At 42.8% G+C, this 16,360-nt stretch overlaps 1 protein-coding gene across 1 annotated transcript; it reads right to left on the bottom strand.

The window, feature by feature from the left end:
* Positions 1-512: 512 nt before the first annotated feature.
* On the bottom strand, positions 513-14,643 carry LOC115912165 (protein-glutamine gamma-glutamyltransferase 6-like). Its single transcript, XM_030963574.1, has 13 exons — positions 14,637-14,643; positions 11,797-11,970; positions 11,210-11,449; positions 10,578-10,696; positions 9,276-9,404; positions 7,913-8,090; positions 6,342-6,477; positions 5,862-5,965; positions 4,841-5,083; positions 3,972-4,298; positions 2,752-2,909; positions 994-1,127; positions 513-666 (listed from the first exon to the last, which is right to left on the bottom strand). Exons 1-13 carry the CDS (start codon positions 14,641-14,643, stop codon positions 513-515), a joined length of 2,103 nt encoding a protein of 700 aa, XP_030819434.1.
* Between the last annotated feature and the right edge of the window lie 1,717 nt (positions 14,644-16,360).

Raw genomic sequence — 16,360 nt, forward strand, 5'->3', positions numbered from 1 at the left:
CCTGGAAGTGTCCAAGACCAGGTTGGATGGGGCTCTGAGCAGCCTGGAATAGTGGAAGGTGTCCCTGCCCATGGCAGGCAGCTGAAACAAGATGAGCTCTAAGACTCCTTCCAACTCAAACCATTTTATTATTCTGTGATAATTAAATTGCATTCCATGGAGCTTATAAAACCAGTGATTTTAAATGATGTTCCTTGGAAATCCAGCTGCTATTATTGCTACAGGCTCTAATGCTGGAAACCATCACACTTGATCCTCTCCTTCAAGTTTAATTATATAATGATTCCCACTAGTAATTGAATGTGTGGAGCCCCATAAAACAGGCTAGAGAATGAGAAAGGTGACACTGTCTTTACAGTGTAGTCCCTGGTACCTTTTTATTAGTTTCCGTTCATATTACATCACTTTATTTTGGCTGAGTAATCTGCATTTCTGTGCTTCCAGTCACAAGAATGCATGAACACTGCACCAGCCTCATAAACAGGCAAATCTGAACTCTTGTGCAGGTTATATCACTGAGTAGGAGCCACATGAAGCATCACAAATCCCTTAATGTCTGAAAAGTGGGTGCAAACCAAGTCCACCTGAAGCTGCCTGGTGCCACTCCTGTAGGGAATGATTTCAAATTCCACTGTTGAAGTCTCCATGGGGGCCATTCTTTCCACACTAAAAGAGAGAATGCATTTGTAAGTTAAAGCAGCTGAAGAATTCTTGCTATGTATTCTTCTGAGTACCCAAATTGAAGTCTGTATGCCATCTCTCCGCTCCCTGAGCATTCTGTAATTCAAGTCTTGTCAAAAGCGGTGCAAAAACTCCATCTGCTGTATGGAGAGTACTGACAGGGTGGCATTTTGTCCAAGGCTGGTGCAGATGAAAGTCATGAGGTTGACAGAATAATCTTTTTAAAAACCCCGCTGGTACTCCAGATTTCCCGGATTTTCTCCAGATTTCCCACCAAAGTGAACAAATGACCAGCCTGAAGCGTTTACGTACCAGATTCGAAGTTGCTCTTTGAGCAGGCCACTGCCCTCAGCTCTCAGGACACAGTCTGTCACCTCCTCAGACAGGGGGTTGGTAAATGTGACCTCCACATTGACAGGCTTGTGCACCATAGCTGCACCAAGGACCTACAGAGGGAAAATATTCTTCATCAGTCTTGTGTCTTCCTAATGCTTTTCTCCCTTCATTCCCATTGCAAACCACTTATCCTTAGGATCACCTGGGCAGGAAGGAGCCAGGAATTAGCTCATGTGCATGGTTTTGGGCAACAGAGTTCAGCCTTGAATGAGTGTGGCTAAGAATCAGCAAGCTGCTGCAGAATCTACCATTTAGTCCCCTTTTTAACTAGGTCAGTGCATGGTTTCATGTATAACATGATACTCATCAGAGTGAGAATACAAGTATTGGCATACATGGTTAACTACTGGAGGCACCTTAAATTAGCTTTAACTAGGCTAAATGAAAGGTTTGGGATTGGAGAACACTGGAGGTGTCAGACACAGGTGAATTGTGGTGTTTCAGGGAAAAGAATGCAAATTAGCAAATAAACATATTCATTACTTTATTTTGGCTGAGATAATGTGGAATTGGTATATCTGATATATATTTGTAAATAATATTCGGTAGCATCATTGAGAGGTCCCGATTGCATTTATTACTGTCTCCTAGTTTATAGGGAAGTTTCAATCAACAGAAACATAAATGCTTCTTAACACTTAATCACTGAATTGGAGTAATTTAATCCAGATGCCTGCCCTACATAAACTGGCTCTGTTATTTGCATGACACAGCACAGAGACTTTTTACAAAGTCTCACTAGAACTTGGTATTCAGAAATTGCCAGACCTGCAAAAACCCACACTTTTTACTCCTTTGTGTGACCTTGCTTTTCTTGTATGCCACTGACAGAGTGGTTTGGGACAACTAATCCAGTCTGGAGGCCCTGAAGGGCTCTGCACATTACCATATTCCCTCTATGTAATTTACAGTAAGATGAGCAGATAGCATTTGATCCCATGAGTTATGCAGCATTTAAATCTGCTGTCCAAAACCAGTTCAGCTCGTTTATGTGGATGTGATGGGCCATGCAAAGCCCGGACTGTCCCTGGGCAAACATAGTGCAGGACCTTTCCTGTAGGCTAAGAACTGCTTTTTATTCATTGTACAACATGTGTCAAAAGTCAGTTAAAAGTGGGAAAAAAGAGAAAGCCTCCAGCTCTAATTAATCACTTGGGAAGTGTTGCAGAAGGTGAAAAGTGACACTTATCATGATACAGTTAGAGAACTTTCTTTGAATATTGGTAATAGAGAGACTCACAGCCCCAGGTGTTATCAGCTGGTCAGTGAAGGTGTCTTTGGTAAAAATCAGTCTTCCTAAATAAACTGGAAGATATTGATCAGACTTTTCTAACAGAAGGGGAGGTCTAAATATGGATGAGATTTCTTTCTCTGTCTGTATTCTGCTTGTCCATCCTTAGGTAAACTTACCTTGTAACTGTTGTAACACTGAGAACTTTATCAGTGCCACATTAACAAACACTGGCAAGAATATCCCAGCACAGCTATGCCATGGAAAAATTTTCCTTTTTTTAGTGTATTTAATTTCATTTGTATCGTATGACCTATTACTACAGCAACAAGATCCAAGATCAGGCATGATTTCACTTCCCATACTCCCTCCCATGAGGAATAGATGGAGTAGGAACTCCAGTTGCTGCTTCTCAGCAGGTCACAGAGGGGACTAGATTTTACCTTGATGGTGAGAAAAGGATCCTGGAGCACAATATCCTTCTCAACCAGAAGTGAGGCTCCCCGTTTCATCTGGCACACCGCAGTCACGAGGATCTTCCTGTCATCCATCAGAGAGTTTTTGTACTGGGAGTAGGAGATCTTGAAAGAAATCTCTTTCACTGTAATGAAACAGAAACAAAATTTCCCTCTCTTCTTTTGTCTGAGTATCAGCTATCTGTAAGATACCTGTGTTTTAAGGAGTAATTCTCTTACTACCCTGGGGCTGCACATTTGTGAGTGTTGACACCAACAGGCAGGAATGATGCTCATGGGTGACTTCTGCTTACATTTACATAAAGCACTAAATGATCAGGTACAGTTTGGTACCTGGACAGATCTGAGGATGGATGGATGGATGGATGGATGGATGGATGGATGGATGGATGGATGGATGGATGGATGGATGGATGGATGGATGGATGGATGGATGGATGTGGCAATACCTGCTGGTGTTTTTTTCATTAATCTGAAGCTGGGGTTTATTGGTCCTTCCTTGCAAAGAGGGCAGAGGTCAGAAGGTGGGTTGGTTCAAGTGCCCTTGCAGATGCAGCTGTTCAGCCTCTGCCTTGCACAATCAGGGTTTCTGTGCCAGTGAGGAAGGCACTGGAACTCAGAACAGTGAGAAAAGAATTCTGCTGGAACTGTGGAATGAGTTCTAACTTGTTATGTATTAGCTTGAGAGGGTAGCTCTGTCCATCTGTGCTGCCTCTCATTTTTCAGCACTGTCCCTCTAAAAGCAGGGCAGAGACCCCTCTCTGCAGGTGGCACAGCTCTTCCTGCAGTTGGTGGTTTCAGTTGTGCTGCTGTGAAAGTTGTAGGCTTGTTTTTCCCCCTTTAATCTGCCTTTTTGCTTTGCTTAGGGGGAGCCAGCATCTCACTAATCTCCGGTCTATGTCTCTTAGTTGTTCCCTTTTAGCAAAAAAGGTCAAAATGTAGCACCAACGGTGGCTGTGCTGGGTCAGAGAAGAGGTCACCCTGCTCAGTCTCCTTTCTGTCAGTGCCTGAAAGCAAATGCTCAAGACAGGGAAAATATGTGTGTTTCTTTTCCCCTGAATAGCCTTGACCTACAATTGTTTGCACGTCATACACTTCATGAGCCATTCTTTATTTTCATGTGATCTGACCACAACCCAAAACTATATCTTGTCCAGTAATAAAAGCCATAATAAAATCAAAATTACCTTCTTCAGATCCAAGTTTAACAGACCTATGCAACTGCAAGATCTCTGCCTTGGGTTTTCTGGTGTAGAGAATGGCTGAAGCCTTCAGTTTAACCTTTATGGTCTTAAAATCTGCGATCAAGTTTTTGAGTGTCAAGGTAAGGAGGATGTCCTGGCCGACCACAGGAGATGCATCAAGGAGCAGCTTCCCTGAGATGCTGGGGTTTTGTGCAGGCTGTGCCCTCGAAAATCCTCTCCTGGACCTTGGAATTTTGCTTCTTTTCCCAGGTCTTTGCACACCCAGCAGCTTCAGTGCTTTCTTGTACACCTGCCTTTCTTTCAAGGATCCTGCATTGAAAGGTTCCACGGTCAGAGATCTTGTGCATGTACAGGGTATGGTGCCATGGCTGATCTCAGACATTTAGGGAAGCTGAGAAGGGCAAAGACACTCAAGAGGAGAAAGTGGGGTCTGACCCTAATGTGAATTTTGGCACAAAAGCAAATGAATGTACATGGCCATGAAGGCTGGAAAGTAAAACCTGCCCATGAGCTGCAGGTGGCTGTTCATGGGCACCCCTGAGAAGCTGTGGGCAGTAGGAAGGTAATTCTGGGAGAGCTCAGTTCTGCATAAGGTGCGGCAGTTGCCATCTCCTCTGAAACTGAGAAGGGTGAAAAAACCCTTTTGTAGAAATTCTCCCCAAACAGCTCTCCAGAATGGTTATTGTTTCAATTGAATAAATATCAGCAGGTAAGGAGCCCTAAGACTTTGAAAATTCACAATTCCTTGGCTCTAGAAGTAAAGAAATTTAGTCAGTACTCAGTCCAACAAAGGCCTTAATTTTTATAATATCTGATCATCAGTGTCAAAAGTACTGTAATAAAGAATTTACCTTCTGGATATTTGTAATTAGCAGTGACATCCACACGGGCGTTAGTGCCCACTGCTTTGGTGCTGATAAATTTCCCAATCTTCCTGGTATCAGAATAAATCCTCTCTTTTCTTTTCTTGCTGTAGCGAATCCAAGTAACACAGTCAGCATTCACTGCTGCAAACACAAATGGGCTGTCGTAATCCAGGTCCACATCCCCTTCCTTAATGGCTCTGGTGGAGGCAGGACCACACTGATAGATGCCTGTATTACAGAGGGAGAAGTTGAACAACATAAATCCTCATGTTGACAGCAGGAGGGAGAGGCAGCCACTCCAAAGACACATTTGGGAGAAGTAAAACAGCATAAATCCTCATGCTGACAGCAAGAGGGAGAGGCAGCCACTGCAAAGACACATTTGGGTCAAGTACACTGTTTTAATGTCTGTGTGATGTGGTAACAGCGTGCCCAGAGATTCCAGGTGCACTTTGTATCAAAAGGTGGGGCTGCAGAGGAGGCTGGTGGGGGCAGCTGAAGGTTCTGGTGATGGGTGCCATGAGAAATGGTCTCGCCCACCAAAGGCTGCATGCAAAGCTGTCAGATGGAAGGAGAGGAGTCAGAAGTACAGTCAGAATGAGAGATGGGAATCAACAGTGCTGGGTGTGCATTGAGAAGGGCCAGGAAACTGAATTTGTTCAACCTGGTAGTGAAGAATGGGATTGTGTGATGTGAGCAGCTAAGACAAGCAGGGGTGAGATAAGTGAACTTAAGATGTGCTGGCTTTTGTGGAGGCAGAGAATTGAAATGAAAAAAGAAAATTGTTATGCTGGTCAACAATCCAGAGGCTGACAGAAAAGCTCCTTACTGGAGATTAATGTGGGTATTGCTTTTCTTGTGCAACCAAATTAATGCTCCATCTACAGGGATTATATAGAAGAGAATTGTCCTGAAATTTTTGGCAATTTCAAATTTCAATTTTTTACTCCTGGTAATCTTTAGGAGTAACATTATCTACAAGTTTTTATATTTACAACAGTGTTACCCTTGCTTCTTTCCTGGGGCGTTGCATCCAGAACCTGCCATCCATCATAAAAAGAGCCGAGGTCTCTTCTAACAAACCAGCTTTCATTCCAGACATGGAAATTCCTGCGCGGGAGGTAGAATGCAGAATATCTGATTTGTACAGTGCAAGAAATCATCCTAATTGAGTGAAGGAAAACTCCACTGTGGAGAGAGCAGCTGCTATACTCCTTACATGAGTACCTCCTTCCCCTTTTTTGCCAGCTTTTTGTGTTATACCTCTGAGAAAGGTTGGGATGTTATGAAAAAGAAATATTAAAAGGAAAATACTCCAATTTCATTTCAATATTGGACATTCCTGAACAAAAAGCCAAAGGTCTGGAGTGGAGTTTTATATCACTGGGAGCATGAGGTCAGGGTGGTTTTTCAGGAGCATGATTCTAGATATTTTAACTAGTGGGGAATATAATGGAAGAAATATTAAAGAAATATGTATATTTACCACACACTGTCTTCACTCAAGTGCAGGTTGTTTCCAGACACATCAATGTACTTATCAATACTCAGATTTAGGTTCTTGTCATGGGCAGAGTTGAAGTTTGTAATAACGCGAGTAGGTATTCCCAAGCACCTCAGTACTGCAATACAGAATACCATAAAAGCTCTGTAAACCTATTTTGCAGACATATAGAAAGTTTTTTTCTTGATCACACAGTTTAGTGTATATTTTCAGTGGTGAAACAAGCCCTCAGAAATTTCCCTCCAGCTATGATGCAAGCCACACTCATTGTGCAAAATTGCTTAAAAGACACTTTGACTGACATGACATTCTTAGCTGTCATGTCCTTTTTAATAACAGTTTGGTTCACCCATTTATTTTAATCTGTGATTCCTCATCCTGTTCTCTCTCCCATTTTTCCTCTGTTTGTTCCTTGTTTCTTTTTCCACTTGTGGAAATACACTTCTCAATTTTCCTTTGTATTTTCTCCAGAGAGGTTCTTGTGTCTCAAAGCAGCTCTGACTGGAAACTGCTAGGATGAAATGATTTTCCTAACTTGCAGCTCCCTTTACAGGTCCTCAGAATTGTGACTTGCTCTTGTGTCACCAGTAGGTAAGATACAGCAGTAGAAAACTGGCAGTGTGAGAAAATGGACTTAAAAAGAGTACTGGTTTTCTTTGAATCCTAGCTTTGAAACAGGAAACCTTGCTCTTTTCACCAGCCCAGCCTGGAAAACCCTTTTGGTTTTTGCTTACTCACAAAGTTTTGTGTTTACTCACAAAGCTGGCATGCATTATTACAACCTGTAAACTGAAGGATTAACCCTTCACACATGGAGAGCAGAGGTTCCTCACTCTCCCTGCCAGAGCTGAAACAGCCTGAACAGAATTGTCACAAAGTTCAGCCTGCAGAACTCAAAGTGAGCTGCTGTCGGAACCCAGGACATTCCTCTGGCTGCTCTGGATGACTCAAGACCCTGGGGGCTCAGAGACCTTGGCACAGAGTCAAAAACACCAGTGCCTTCAATTTTAGCCCATGGGAAATAATTACCAACTTTGTGTGAGGATTTACAAGCCACAAGAGTTTTGAGTAGAGTGATAGTTAATTTGTCACAGGTTGAAAAAGTAGAATTTTGGGGATTTAGAATGGGGGTTCAAGAGGCAAGATGGAGGAATCTGGGCATGTCCTGTCCTTCTTCTTCTTGTCCTCCATCTTGTGCTGTGATGGTGACACTTCTGGATTGGTTTAGAGACAGACTGTCTAACATAGGTGATAGGTATTGGAAAATTATTGCAAATAAAGTACACGTAGTTCTTAGTATAAAAAGCTAACATTGCCCCAAGGGTGGTCAGTGTGCCACAAACCAACCTGACAGACAGATCTTAGCAGGCCAGAGAAAGAATGTCACAGGTAAGAGAAAATAAACGACCTTGAAAAGCAGAACCGAGGAATCTCCACTTCTTCAGTTGCGGGGATGGGAAAAAAAAGACTCTTTAATACCTCGGGAGCCATTTCAAGCACAGAAAACCCAAGAAGCTGCCTCTGTGGTGCCATCTCCAGCTGTGCCAGTGTACCTGTGCAGGTGACTCCTGCAAAGACCCAGCACTGGCCGTAGCGCACGGGGCGGTAGCGGGCGCGGTGCCAGCGGCGCAGGATGGTCACGCTGCCGCTCCAGCGCAGGGGGTTCGTCCCTGAGCGGAACCTCCCGCTCCACTTGCCTTCCACCACTCCCTTCTCATCGTTGCTGTTAACCTGAAAGAGTCTTTCTCGTGAGAGAATTAAAGTATTAGCAGGAAAAGAGAGAGGGAGATAGTTAGAGGTGACCCTGTGTGGGTAGCACTGTTCTCGTTGACTGGCTGGTGGGACAGAATGTTTGAATTTTAGATAAAATTTTGTCTGCTCGAAGGCTACAACTGGACCAAACCCAGACCAGATTGTACAATCTGGTGATTCAAAACTGCCTTGTTTTCAACACAAGTGGTTCCAAATGTATTGCCTGACACCTGCTTTCTCTGTTTCATCTATTGATCTCACCTCCTTGTATGTCATTATTCTGCTCGACTCTGCATTCATGCTGCTTCACATTCTCGAGTGATTTATGGAAGCCTTGAGAAATCCATCTTTTTTCTGAATGTGCATTTGTTGCAAATGTGCACATAGTATTTCAAGCTTGCCCAAACTTGTTAGATGTGGTTGCATATATTTGTACATATCCATTGCAGAGCCTTGTTTAAGTATCAAGTGTGGTGGTACAGGATGCAGCAAGCTATTTTTAATATTTTTTCCTTAATTATTTGTAGTTATAGTAATTTTGTACATCTGAGTTATTTACTTTATGTTGAAGCAGAGAATGCCTAAAGTGAATGCTGTCCAAACGGCTGAAAAATATCAGTTATAAAGGAGGAATCTGCTAAGAAATGTGGTGAGGCATATATTATTTATAAAACAGAAAACTTTTCAGCTGCCTAGTTGTGCATTTATGTGTTTATGAGGAGGAGTTGTAACTATTTGTTGAAGGAAATGGTAAAAACCTCACTGAACAAATATCCCTTAAGTAAAAAATGCTAAATTCAGACATTAAATACAGCCAAACCAGCACTGGTTTTCCAAAATATTTTGTGCTTCTTTTGGTGTTTGAAAAACTTAGCAAGTGATTTCAGAATAGACAAAGGCTTTCCAAATTAGTGAAAAGATCTAACGACTGAAAATCTGTCAGGAAAATACATGTTTTTTTTGATGTTCCTTGGAAGTTCTTGGTAACATTCCTTCAATTGTGAGCAAACTTTTGGGCAGAAGAATGAATCTCCATTTTACCTATTTTTTGTAGCTATTTTTTGTTTGGCTACACCTATAAAACATTGAGGAATTCATGCTCAGGCATGAGTTGGGGTTTTGTTGGTAGGTGCATTTCCAGCTGTAAGTGCTGGATGACTTTACCGTGGCACTGATAACCCTGCTCACGTAGACAGGGCTGTTCCTCCTGGACACATCCAGAGCTGGGTCCTCATGGTGGTTCAGGCTCCGGTCCAGAACAGCCAGAGAGATATCCAGGATGTCCTCTTCAAACTGGAATCAAAACAAGCAATATATTAAGGCTGATTTCATAAGAAAACCCAAGGATAAACTCCCCACCTAGTTTCCTTCTCTGAGCATGGGAGGATGGGAATAGAGGAGTTTTCTGTACTGTTAGAGAAAATTGGGCCACAAAGCAAACATAACCATTAAGCTGCCAACTCTCCATAGTATTTTAAAGATGTCTGGGCACAGTGTGGGTCCATGGCCACTGGCATTCACAAGGACATTATATGCCTGGTGGCACAGACAAGATCACAGTGGGTTTGGCTCAGCAGGGCTCACACCCTCCCACATCCTGCCCTGCCCCTTCAGGCACCTGTCTGCTATGAAAGCTTTACTCTCATGGGCTGCCCCCACCTCATATCAGGTGATCTGATATGAAAGAAACCCATAAAAATAATTATTGTGGATTAGGGTCACCAAGACACTGCTTGGGCCCAGAGAATGCCCCAGTGCTTGGCTGGATGGATGTGGCCAGGCAAGGATGGCCCTTGACCTCTGAGACAGAAAGGAACCCTGGCCTTGTTTCATTTATCAGTGTAAAAGCAGCCATGGGGTCAGGAGGATCAATAGAAATGCTATCTGCAGATGCTGGTGCACTTGGAGGGCATGAAGTGGCCAGGGATGGTCCTGGCTGGCCTGGGCAGTGGCAGGATGGCTGTGTGGCTGGAGATGGGCTGTAGTTCTGTGTTTGCAGTGGTTACACTTGGAGGGTGAAACAGGTTTTCAAAAATTCCAACAGGAGTTGTTTCAGTTGAGTACATTTGGGGTATCCTTTTAGGGTCTTCTGCCCCATTACTGAACACATTGCATAAATAGTTACATGCACTGGCTTTGCAATACCCAGTGTCTTTCTTTTCTCTCTCCAAGGGTCAAAAAAACCCCCAAATACAGTTTTACCAGTTTGTGTAACAGGCAAAAGAAAACTTTTACCTAAAATTATGCTTTGTTTCTTTTATTTCTGTATGAGCACATGCCACACAGGGGAAATGATCCCGATGCTGCTGTCTGTAATGTAATGTAAATGAGATACATATTTGCAAGAAGATCTGAAGTGAGGAATATTGAACTTTTATACTATGAGAGAATGTTTTTTTTCTCCTCAAGACCCTGTTTACCCACCACTCTTATTTTGACAGTTCTGGAAGAGGTGATGCTATTTACCTGTCCATAGTTCCAAGCTTCTTCTTGAATATCTTTCTCCACTCCCTGAAAGATGATTCCACTGTCATTCAGGACATACTCCTGCCGCTCCTTTTCATTAGCCATGTAGACATCATCATCTGCAAGCAGAATGAGACATGGTGGCTGGAAGGAAATGGCTTTGCTCTAACTGAAAATCTCAAATAGAGGGCAGTTCTAGGGATCAGGTGAGACTGCCCATGCATTCAGGCTTAGGACTCTCTGCTACACCTCTGTTACCATTTAGAAAGTAAAATAAGCATAAAATTTCTTTCAGGGGAACTGACTGTGTTCCTGTCCCTGCAGTAAGCACAGTATGTATCTTACTGATACTTGTTACTTGTTTTACAAATGAATGCAAGAACCAGAGAAAAAATCAGAGAAAAAAGTTCTAGAATGAATATTGGTAATATTTACTCCCTTTGATTTCTTATCTTACAAGCAAGAGTCTGGGTCTTTGATGCCTTTCAACACTGAAGAAGGGACAAAAACTTAATCCTTGATGTTAAGCACAAAACCAACTTTCTGTAGCTGTGACTGCCAGGTACAGACTTTACTGTGACACCCAGGTTTCTTGGCTGAGACAATGAGTTATTTGAAGGTTCAGAGCATACCTGGACACCAGGGATTGAAGAGTAGCACAAACTGGCCCAGGGCTTTGGAGGAGACCTTGTTCCCAGCAAGGACCTGGAGCTGGAGTTTGTATCGCCCGATGACAGCGTCGGCTGGGCTGAGGATGCTGAGGTTCAGGCAGCGAGGCTCACTGGGCTCTTGGGTGGCACTCCAGCCACTGGCACCCTCCTCAGAAAGGCTAAATATGGCTTTGGTCTGCTGGGATTCTTCTGGAGATGGTCCTGCCAGAGGGAATGGATGAGCTGGGATGGTGGTGTGTGGGAGGTAGGGTGAATTATGTGTTGGAGATAACATGCAGTGCTGCAGGGATGTCCTTAGGAGCAGAGATACAGCCTTGGTGTGGAAATGAGGATGGCTCCTGCCTTCCTTTGAATTATTAACTGTCTCATGCCTTAGAGGTGTAGGTCAAACTTTAAAATGGGAACTCCTGAGTGTAAAAGGGCAAGGAATCCTGAGTGGAACAGGGCAAACCTTAATGTTTCAAGAATGGGCCGTGTACACCTGTAAGGCACAAGTATTTTGGAGCTGGAATAACCTGGATATGAGATGACTGCCATGGGGAGATTACCTGTGCTTGCAATAAAGGTGAAATTGTCCCAAGATTGTGCTGTTGTTTTGAGGTTCAGAGAGATGTTGAAGGGCTGCCCTCTCCTCAAGATGAGTTCTGTGCTGCTGTAATCAGAGGTGTGGTGTGCAGCTTTATTTAGTTTGGATTGCCAGTTGACTTTTCCTATTTTTAGGGCTGGAAAGACACAAGACATGTTAATTAAAAACGTTTTCCTTCAGACTTGCATACCTTTTCATTGTGTCTAATGTACTAATTTTATTATATTTTTATATAGCTTACATTATGTGCTATAGTAACAAAGAAAAATCCATTGTTATTAAAAATTGAAAAAATACCAGGGAGTTAGCCAAACAGCTAAAAGATGAACCCTTTTCTGTATGGTTCTTTCAAAAAGAGAAAAAACATTCCAAAATCCAAAATTCAGAGAATTCATCTTTGATTTAAACAGAAAATCCAAATCTTTTGTGGTTAGATAAGACTTTGTTAAAGTCTGAAGAGACTGTTCTATTCCTCATGTTCCTGCCCTTTTTCTGTGGTGATATCTAGTTCCCATCATGTTTTACAGATTTACAGAAAGACGTATTAAAACTCTTATCAGGAAGTGCAAGGCTGGTTCTGGAAACACTGCCTCACAATGATGGCTAGGAGGTTGGTATCTTCAGTGTGGAACTTGCTTGTTATCTTCTCATGGATCTTGTATCTAAATTAATTTACAGCCTTGTAGCTTGAAGCTGGGTGTTATTTCACACTCTGTTGGAGAAAGATTACAAGCAGAGGAGTGGCATATCTCGAGGCAGTGCTATGGGTTGCTCTATTGTATCATGATAGGTTGCCCAATGTTGAAAATGGGGCACTGAAGCTCAGATTACAAAAGCTTCAAGCTTTCTCTTTCCTTGATAAATTAAAAATTTCCCACAACAAACAAAAACAAAGCAGAAAAATACAGATTTCCTTATGAAAATAGGTGTTTGGAAAGTGCCCTTTCCCAGTATGATATTCCAGAGGGGTTTCAGGTGAAGAAAACCTCCTGCTCTGACTAGGGCTTGTTAACCCTGTGCAGAATAATGCTGCTGTAAGCAACATTTCCATCATTTCACTCAACCAAGAAAGGGGCTCATGTCTGAGAGAATCTATAGGCTTCTACTATAATAATAGGGTGAGATTTCAGTTTTCTCCTGCATTTTCAACAAGGAGTTATATTCTGTGAAGGCTTGAAAAAGGTGCAATTGTACTAATTTTTCTGCTTTTTGGAAGAAATGTGCATTTCTGAGGCATACTCCAGGCAGTAAAGGCCTGGAGCAAGTGACTTTCCTGTAGTCTGTGTGCATAAGCATGTGTGAGTGTTTTCAGTTAAGGGTCTTGCTTCAGATGTATCACCTGGAGACAAAAAATTCCATTGGCAGGAGTCTGATGTTTGAGTCACATGGTGTGAAATGCCTGGAAAGCATGTTGCTTGCATCATCACTTCATTTTCCTGCCTTAAACATGTTTAATCGAATGGGATCCATGGAAAGCATCGTTCCTAATATCAAGTCCTCTAATTTAAGGGTGACTTAGAAGGTGTTTCTGAAGGGCACCTGGAGTCAGGGTTTGAAAGGAGTCAGTTTGCCTTGCTGCCCTTTATCCATGTGTATCCTGAGTGCCCAGGCTCTGCAGGGCAGGGATGCAGGAAACTGAGAGCATTTTGCACGTTTGTAAATAAAAATGTCGTGCACAGAGGATTTAATGGAAACCCATGATATTAGTGAGGCTCTGATGTTAAAGGACTTAACAGCGCTGCTAAAGACTGTCAGAGTGGAATGTCACAGACAAGGACAATGTCCATCAGAGGAAGAGGGGAAGTGAGCAGAAGCAGGAAAGATAAAGAAGGCAGTGGCTAGCATTGGTTTCCTCTAACAATTTACTGCATCAATAATTTGATTTGCCTTGTGAAGTTCATGGCTACACAGGCATTTCCAGAGAATATGTGCATGAGATCAGAAAGAAAAGTTCCATACATGTGGCAAGAGCACAGTAAAGCTTGATGCCAGTCTTTTCTCCACGTGAATCTCAAATTTATCCTTGTTTTGATCTTCACACTTTCAATTTCAATCCTATAATTTCTTTTTCTTCTTTTAGTGCCTGTGAGGAAAACTTATTTTCTGTAATTCTGTCAGTGTACAATTGGCCAAAAATGTGTTTGGGTGTCCATGCTGTAATGGACAGACCTTGGGAGCATACTCAGGAGGAAAAGCCTGATGGTGACTGCTGAAGATGCTGACCATGGTGCACACAGGGTTCTCTTTGACTGAAAGATGAAGCTCTAACAGGAAAACATGTTAGGCTAAACTGTGGAGTCCATGTGAGTATTCCATGGTGCACGTGTCTAACTGGAGATCTTTACAGCCAGCATGAGAGTGAGCACAGAGAGTGCAATCCCAGACAGACAAACAGCACTCAGCTGGAGAGCCCCTCTTGGGAGCCCAGAGACCACCAAGGGACCTGGCTGAGGCCAGACTCCATTTGATCTTAGAGCCTGGGATTTCCATGTAGGAGTTTGATGCCCCAATCACTAGCCAATAGTTAATTAGGTGGCTGCAAAAGCACTGAATAGAGCAGTTAATTGATATGATAGAAAAATATTTTCTTACTCTACTTTTCTGTGTTACTGGAAAAAAAAAGGTTCAAGACCCAAGAAAAAAGAAAATCAGTTCTAGTAGAAAAACCAATAAATACCCTTAACCTAAAAAAGCAAAGTTCCTGAGAGAGCAGCTAGATGTAATTTATCTTGTTTCCTCAGCAAATATTGCTCATCTGGATTGGAAGAGGATGTCTGGAGCCATCAGGCTGGATGGACTTACCTGCCATAAGGATTCCTTCTTCTTTTCCACGCTTGTGCGTAGCTCAGGGTACAGTTACAAAAGTGTGCAAGAACATTCTAAATCCTCTTCCAGCAGCAGTAATGAAAGGCTCAGGACTGGACTTGGCTACCTAGGCTGGAGTTTATACAAGCTGGGTGTGACCTGTGGTTGGTAGCTACTCTTTTTGTAGTGATATCCTACGCGAGCATCCACTGATGACTGCTTTAATTGCACAATCTTGAATCCAATTATCCTTATGTAAAACTGGTGAAGGGCTGAGGAAAGATGAGAATCAGTATTCTGGCATCTTAGAGAGGAAAGCATACAAAATTGGGCCTAATGAAGGAAATACTATCTTGAGTAGACAGAAGCAACTTAATTTCAGATGGTTTGGTTTGTGTCATTTTAGGTTTTTGGGGACTGTATGTACAGAGAGCAAGTGTAGACTAATACATCTATGGTACAGCACAGCTGTGTGGGAGAAGGAGTAATCCAAGTAGATTTATAATAATTAGTGTTACTGCCAGCAGCTTTTTTCCCCCACTTTTTTTTAAAGACATCTATCTGAAGATCTTCCATATTACTGCATATAATTCATTTTGTCTTTGCCACATTACTGTAATAATGTTTCCTTCTCATTACCTGTTTCTGACATGATTATAATCTGCATAATATAATCTGCATTTCTTCTCTAAGGAGAAACACTTCCCAGGGAGGGGCCATTGCTGTGCAGCCAGCTGGGACTGGGGACTTGGTTAAGTAAAGAGAAGTCTTTAATGGCTGCCTCTGCTTCTAATAATTTTTCTTTGTAGTTTGGTGTTCATCACACATGCACATAGTTTCTCTGTAGCTGTTTGGCATGGCAAGGTTGGTTGGGCCCTGGAGGAAGCTGCAGAGCTGCTCTTCTGGTGTGAGCCCTGCCCTCTGTAATTACAGCGCTCTGCTCCTGCAGCTCCCTCCTGCCCTCTCCTCCCTCATCCTGTGGAACAGCTTATCTGAAAACATGCCCTGACAATTTGTCCCAAGAGTAAGCTGCAGACTGCTCTGGACTTCCAGTGAACTGTAATGAGGAGTAAGGGGTGTCAGGAGCAAGGATGATCTCTTGTTTTCCTCACCTCTACATTCTGCCTTGTGTCTTTTTTTTCAGTTCTGTTTTCTGTTTTGTTTCCACTTTCATATCAAGACTGCCAGGAACCAAAAAGGCGAATTAATTGCCGGCAACTAAAATACATTTTTTAAAAAGGGAATCTAAAGGGGGTTTTTATGGTTTCTTGTGTGGGTTTTTTTTCTGTAAAAATCTGTGATTATTTCTGGATCCCTCAGACTCTGAAACCTCAAACTCTGAACTGTCAGACAAAAATGCCCATGCCCATAACTCGCAACAGCTCTCTTCCAGCTTATTAATTCTGATTTAAACTTTTTTGTAAGTCACACAGTAAATGTAACTCTTCAGGCTTGGCAGAGCTGTTTGCACACCACCATTGCCCCATATCCTGCTCTCAGGGTGACCTGGCAGCTCCTGTACCTGCCCAGTCATCACCTGGAGAGGCTGCAGGAGCAGGGAATCCTCACAGCCACTTAAGGGTGGCTTTCAGGGCAGACCTGGTACCTGGAGATGCTGGGATTGGGAACCCACAAAAGAGGCTTCTGTCTGCAGACACTGACAAGTGTGGGGTCAGGGCTGCCCTGAGGGAGCCACAGGGAGGGTTTGAAGCCAGATGTGT

Source organism: Camarhynchus parvulus, chromosome 20 (genome assembly GCF_901933205.1).
Source record: "Camarhynchus parvulus chromosome 20, STF_HiC, whole genome shotgun sequence".
In the NCBI taxonomy this organism is placed as follows: domain Eukaryota; kingdom Metazoa; phylum Chordata; class Aves; order Passeriformes; family Thraupidae; genus Camarhynchus; species Camarhynchus parvulus.

Excerpts from the sequence above, each read along its gene's own strand:
- LOC115912165 (XM_030963574.1), bottom strand. Across the intron at positions 10,697-11,209 it reads CTTCAATCCCTGGTGTCCAG|ATGATGATGTCTACATGGCT; the intron begins GTATGCTCTGAA and ends TTCTGCTTGCAG. Across the intron at positions 8,091-9,275 it reads GCAGGGTTATCAGTGCCACG|GTTAACAGCAACGATGAGAA; the intron begins GTAAAGTCATCC and ends AGACTCTTTCAG.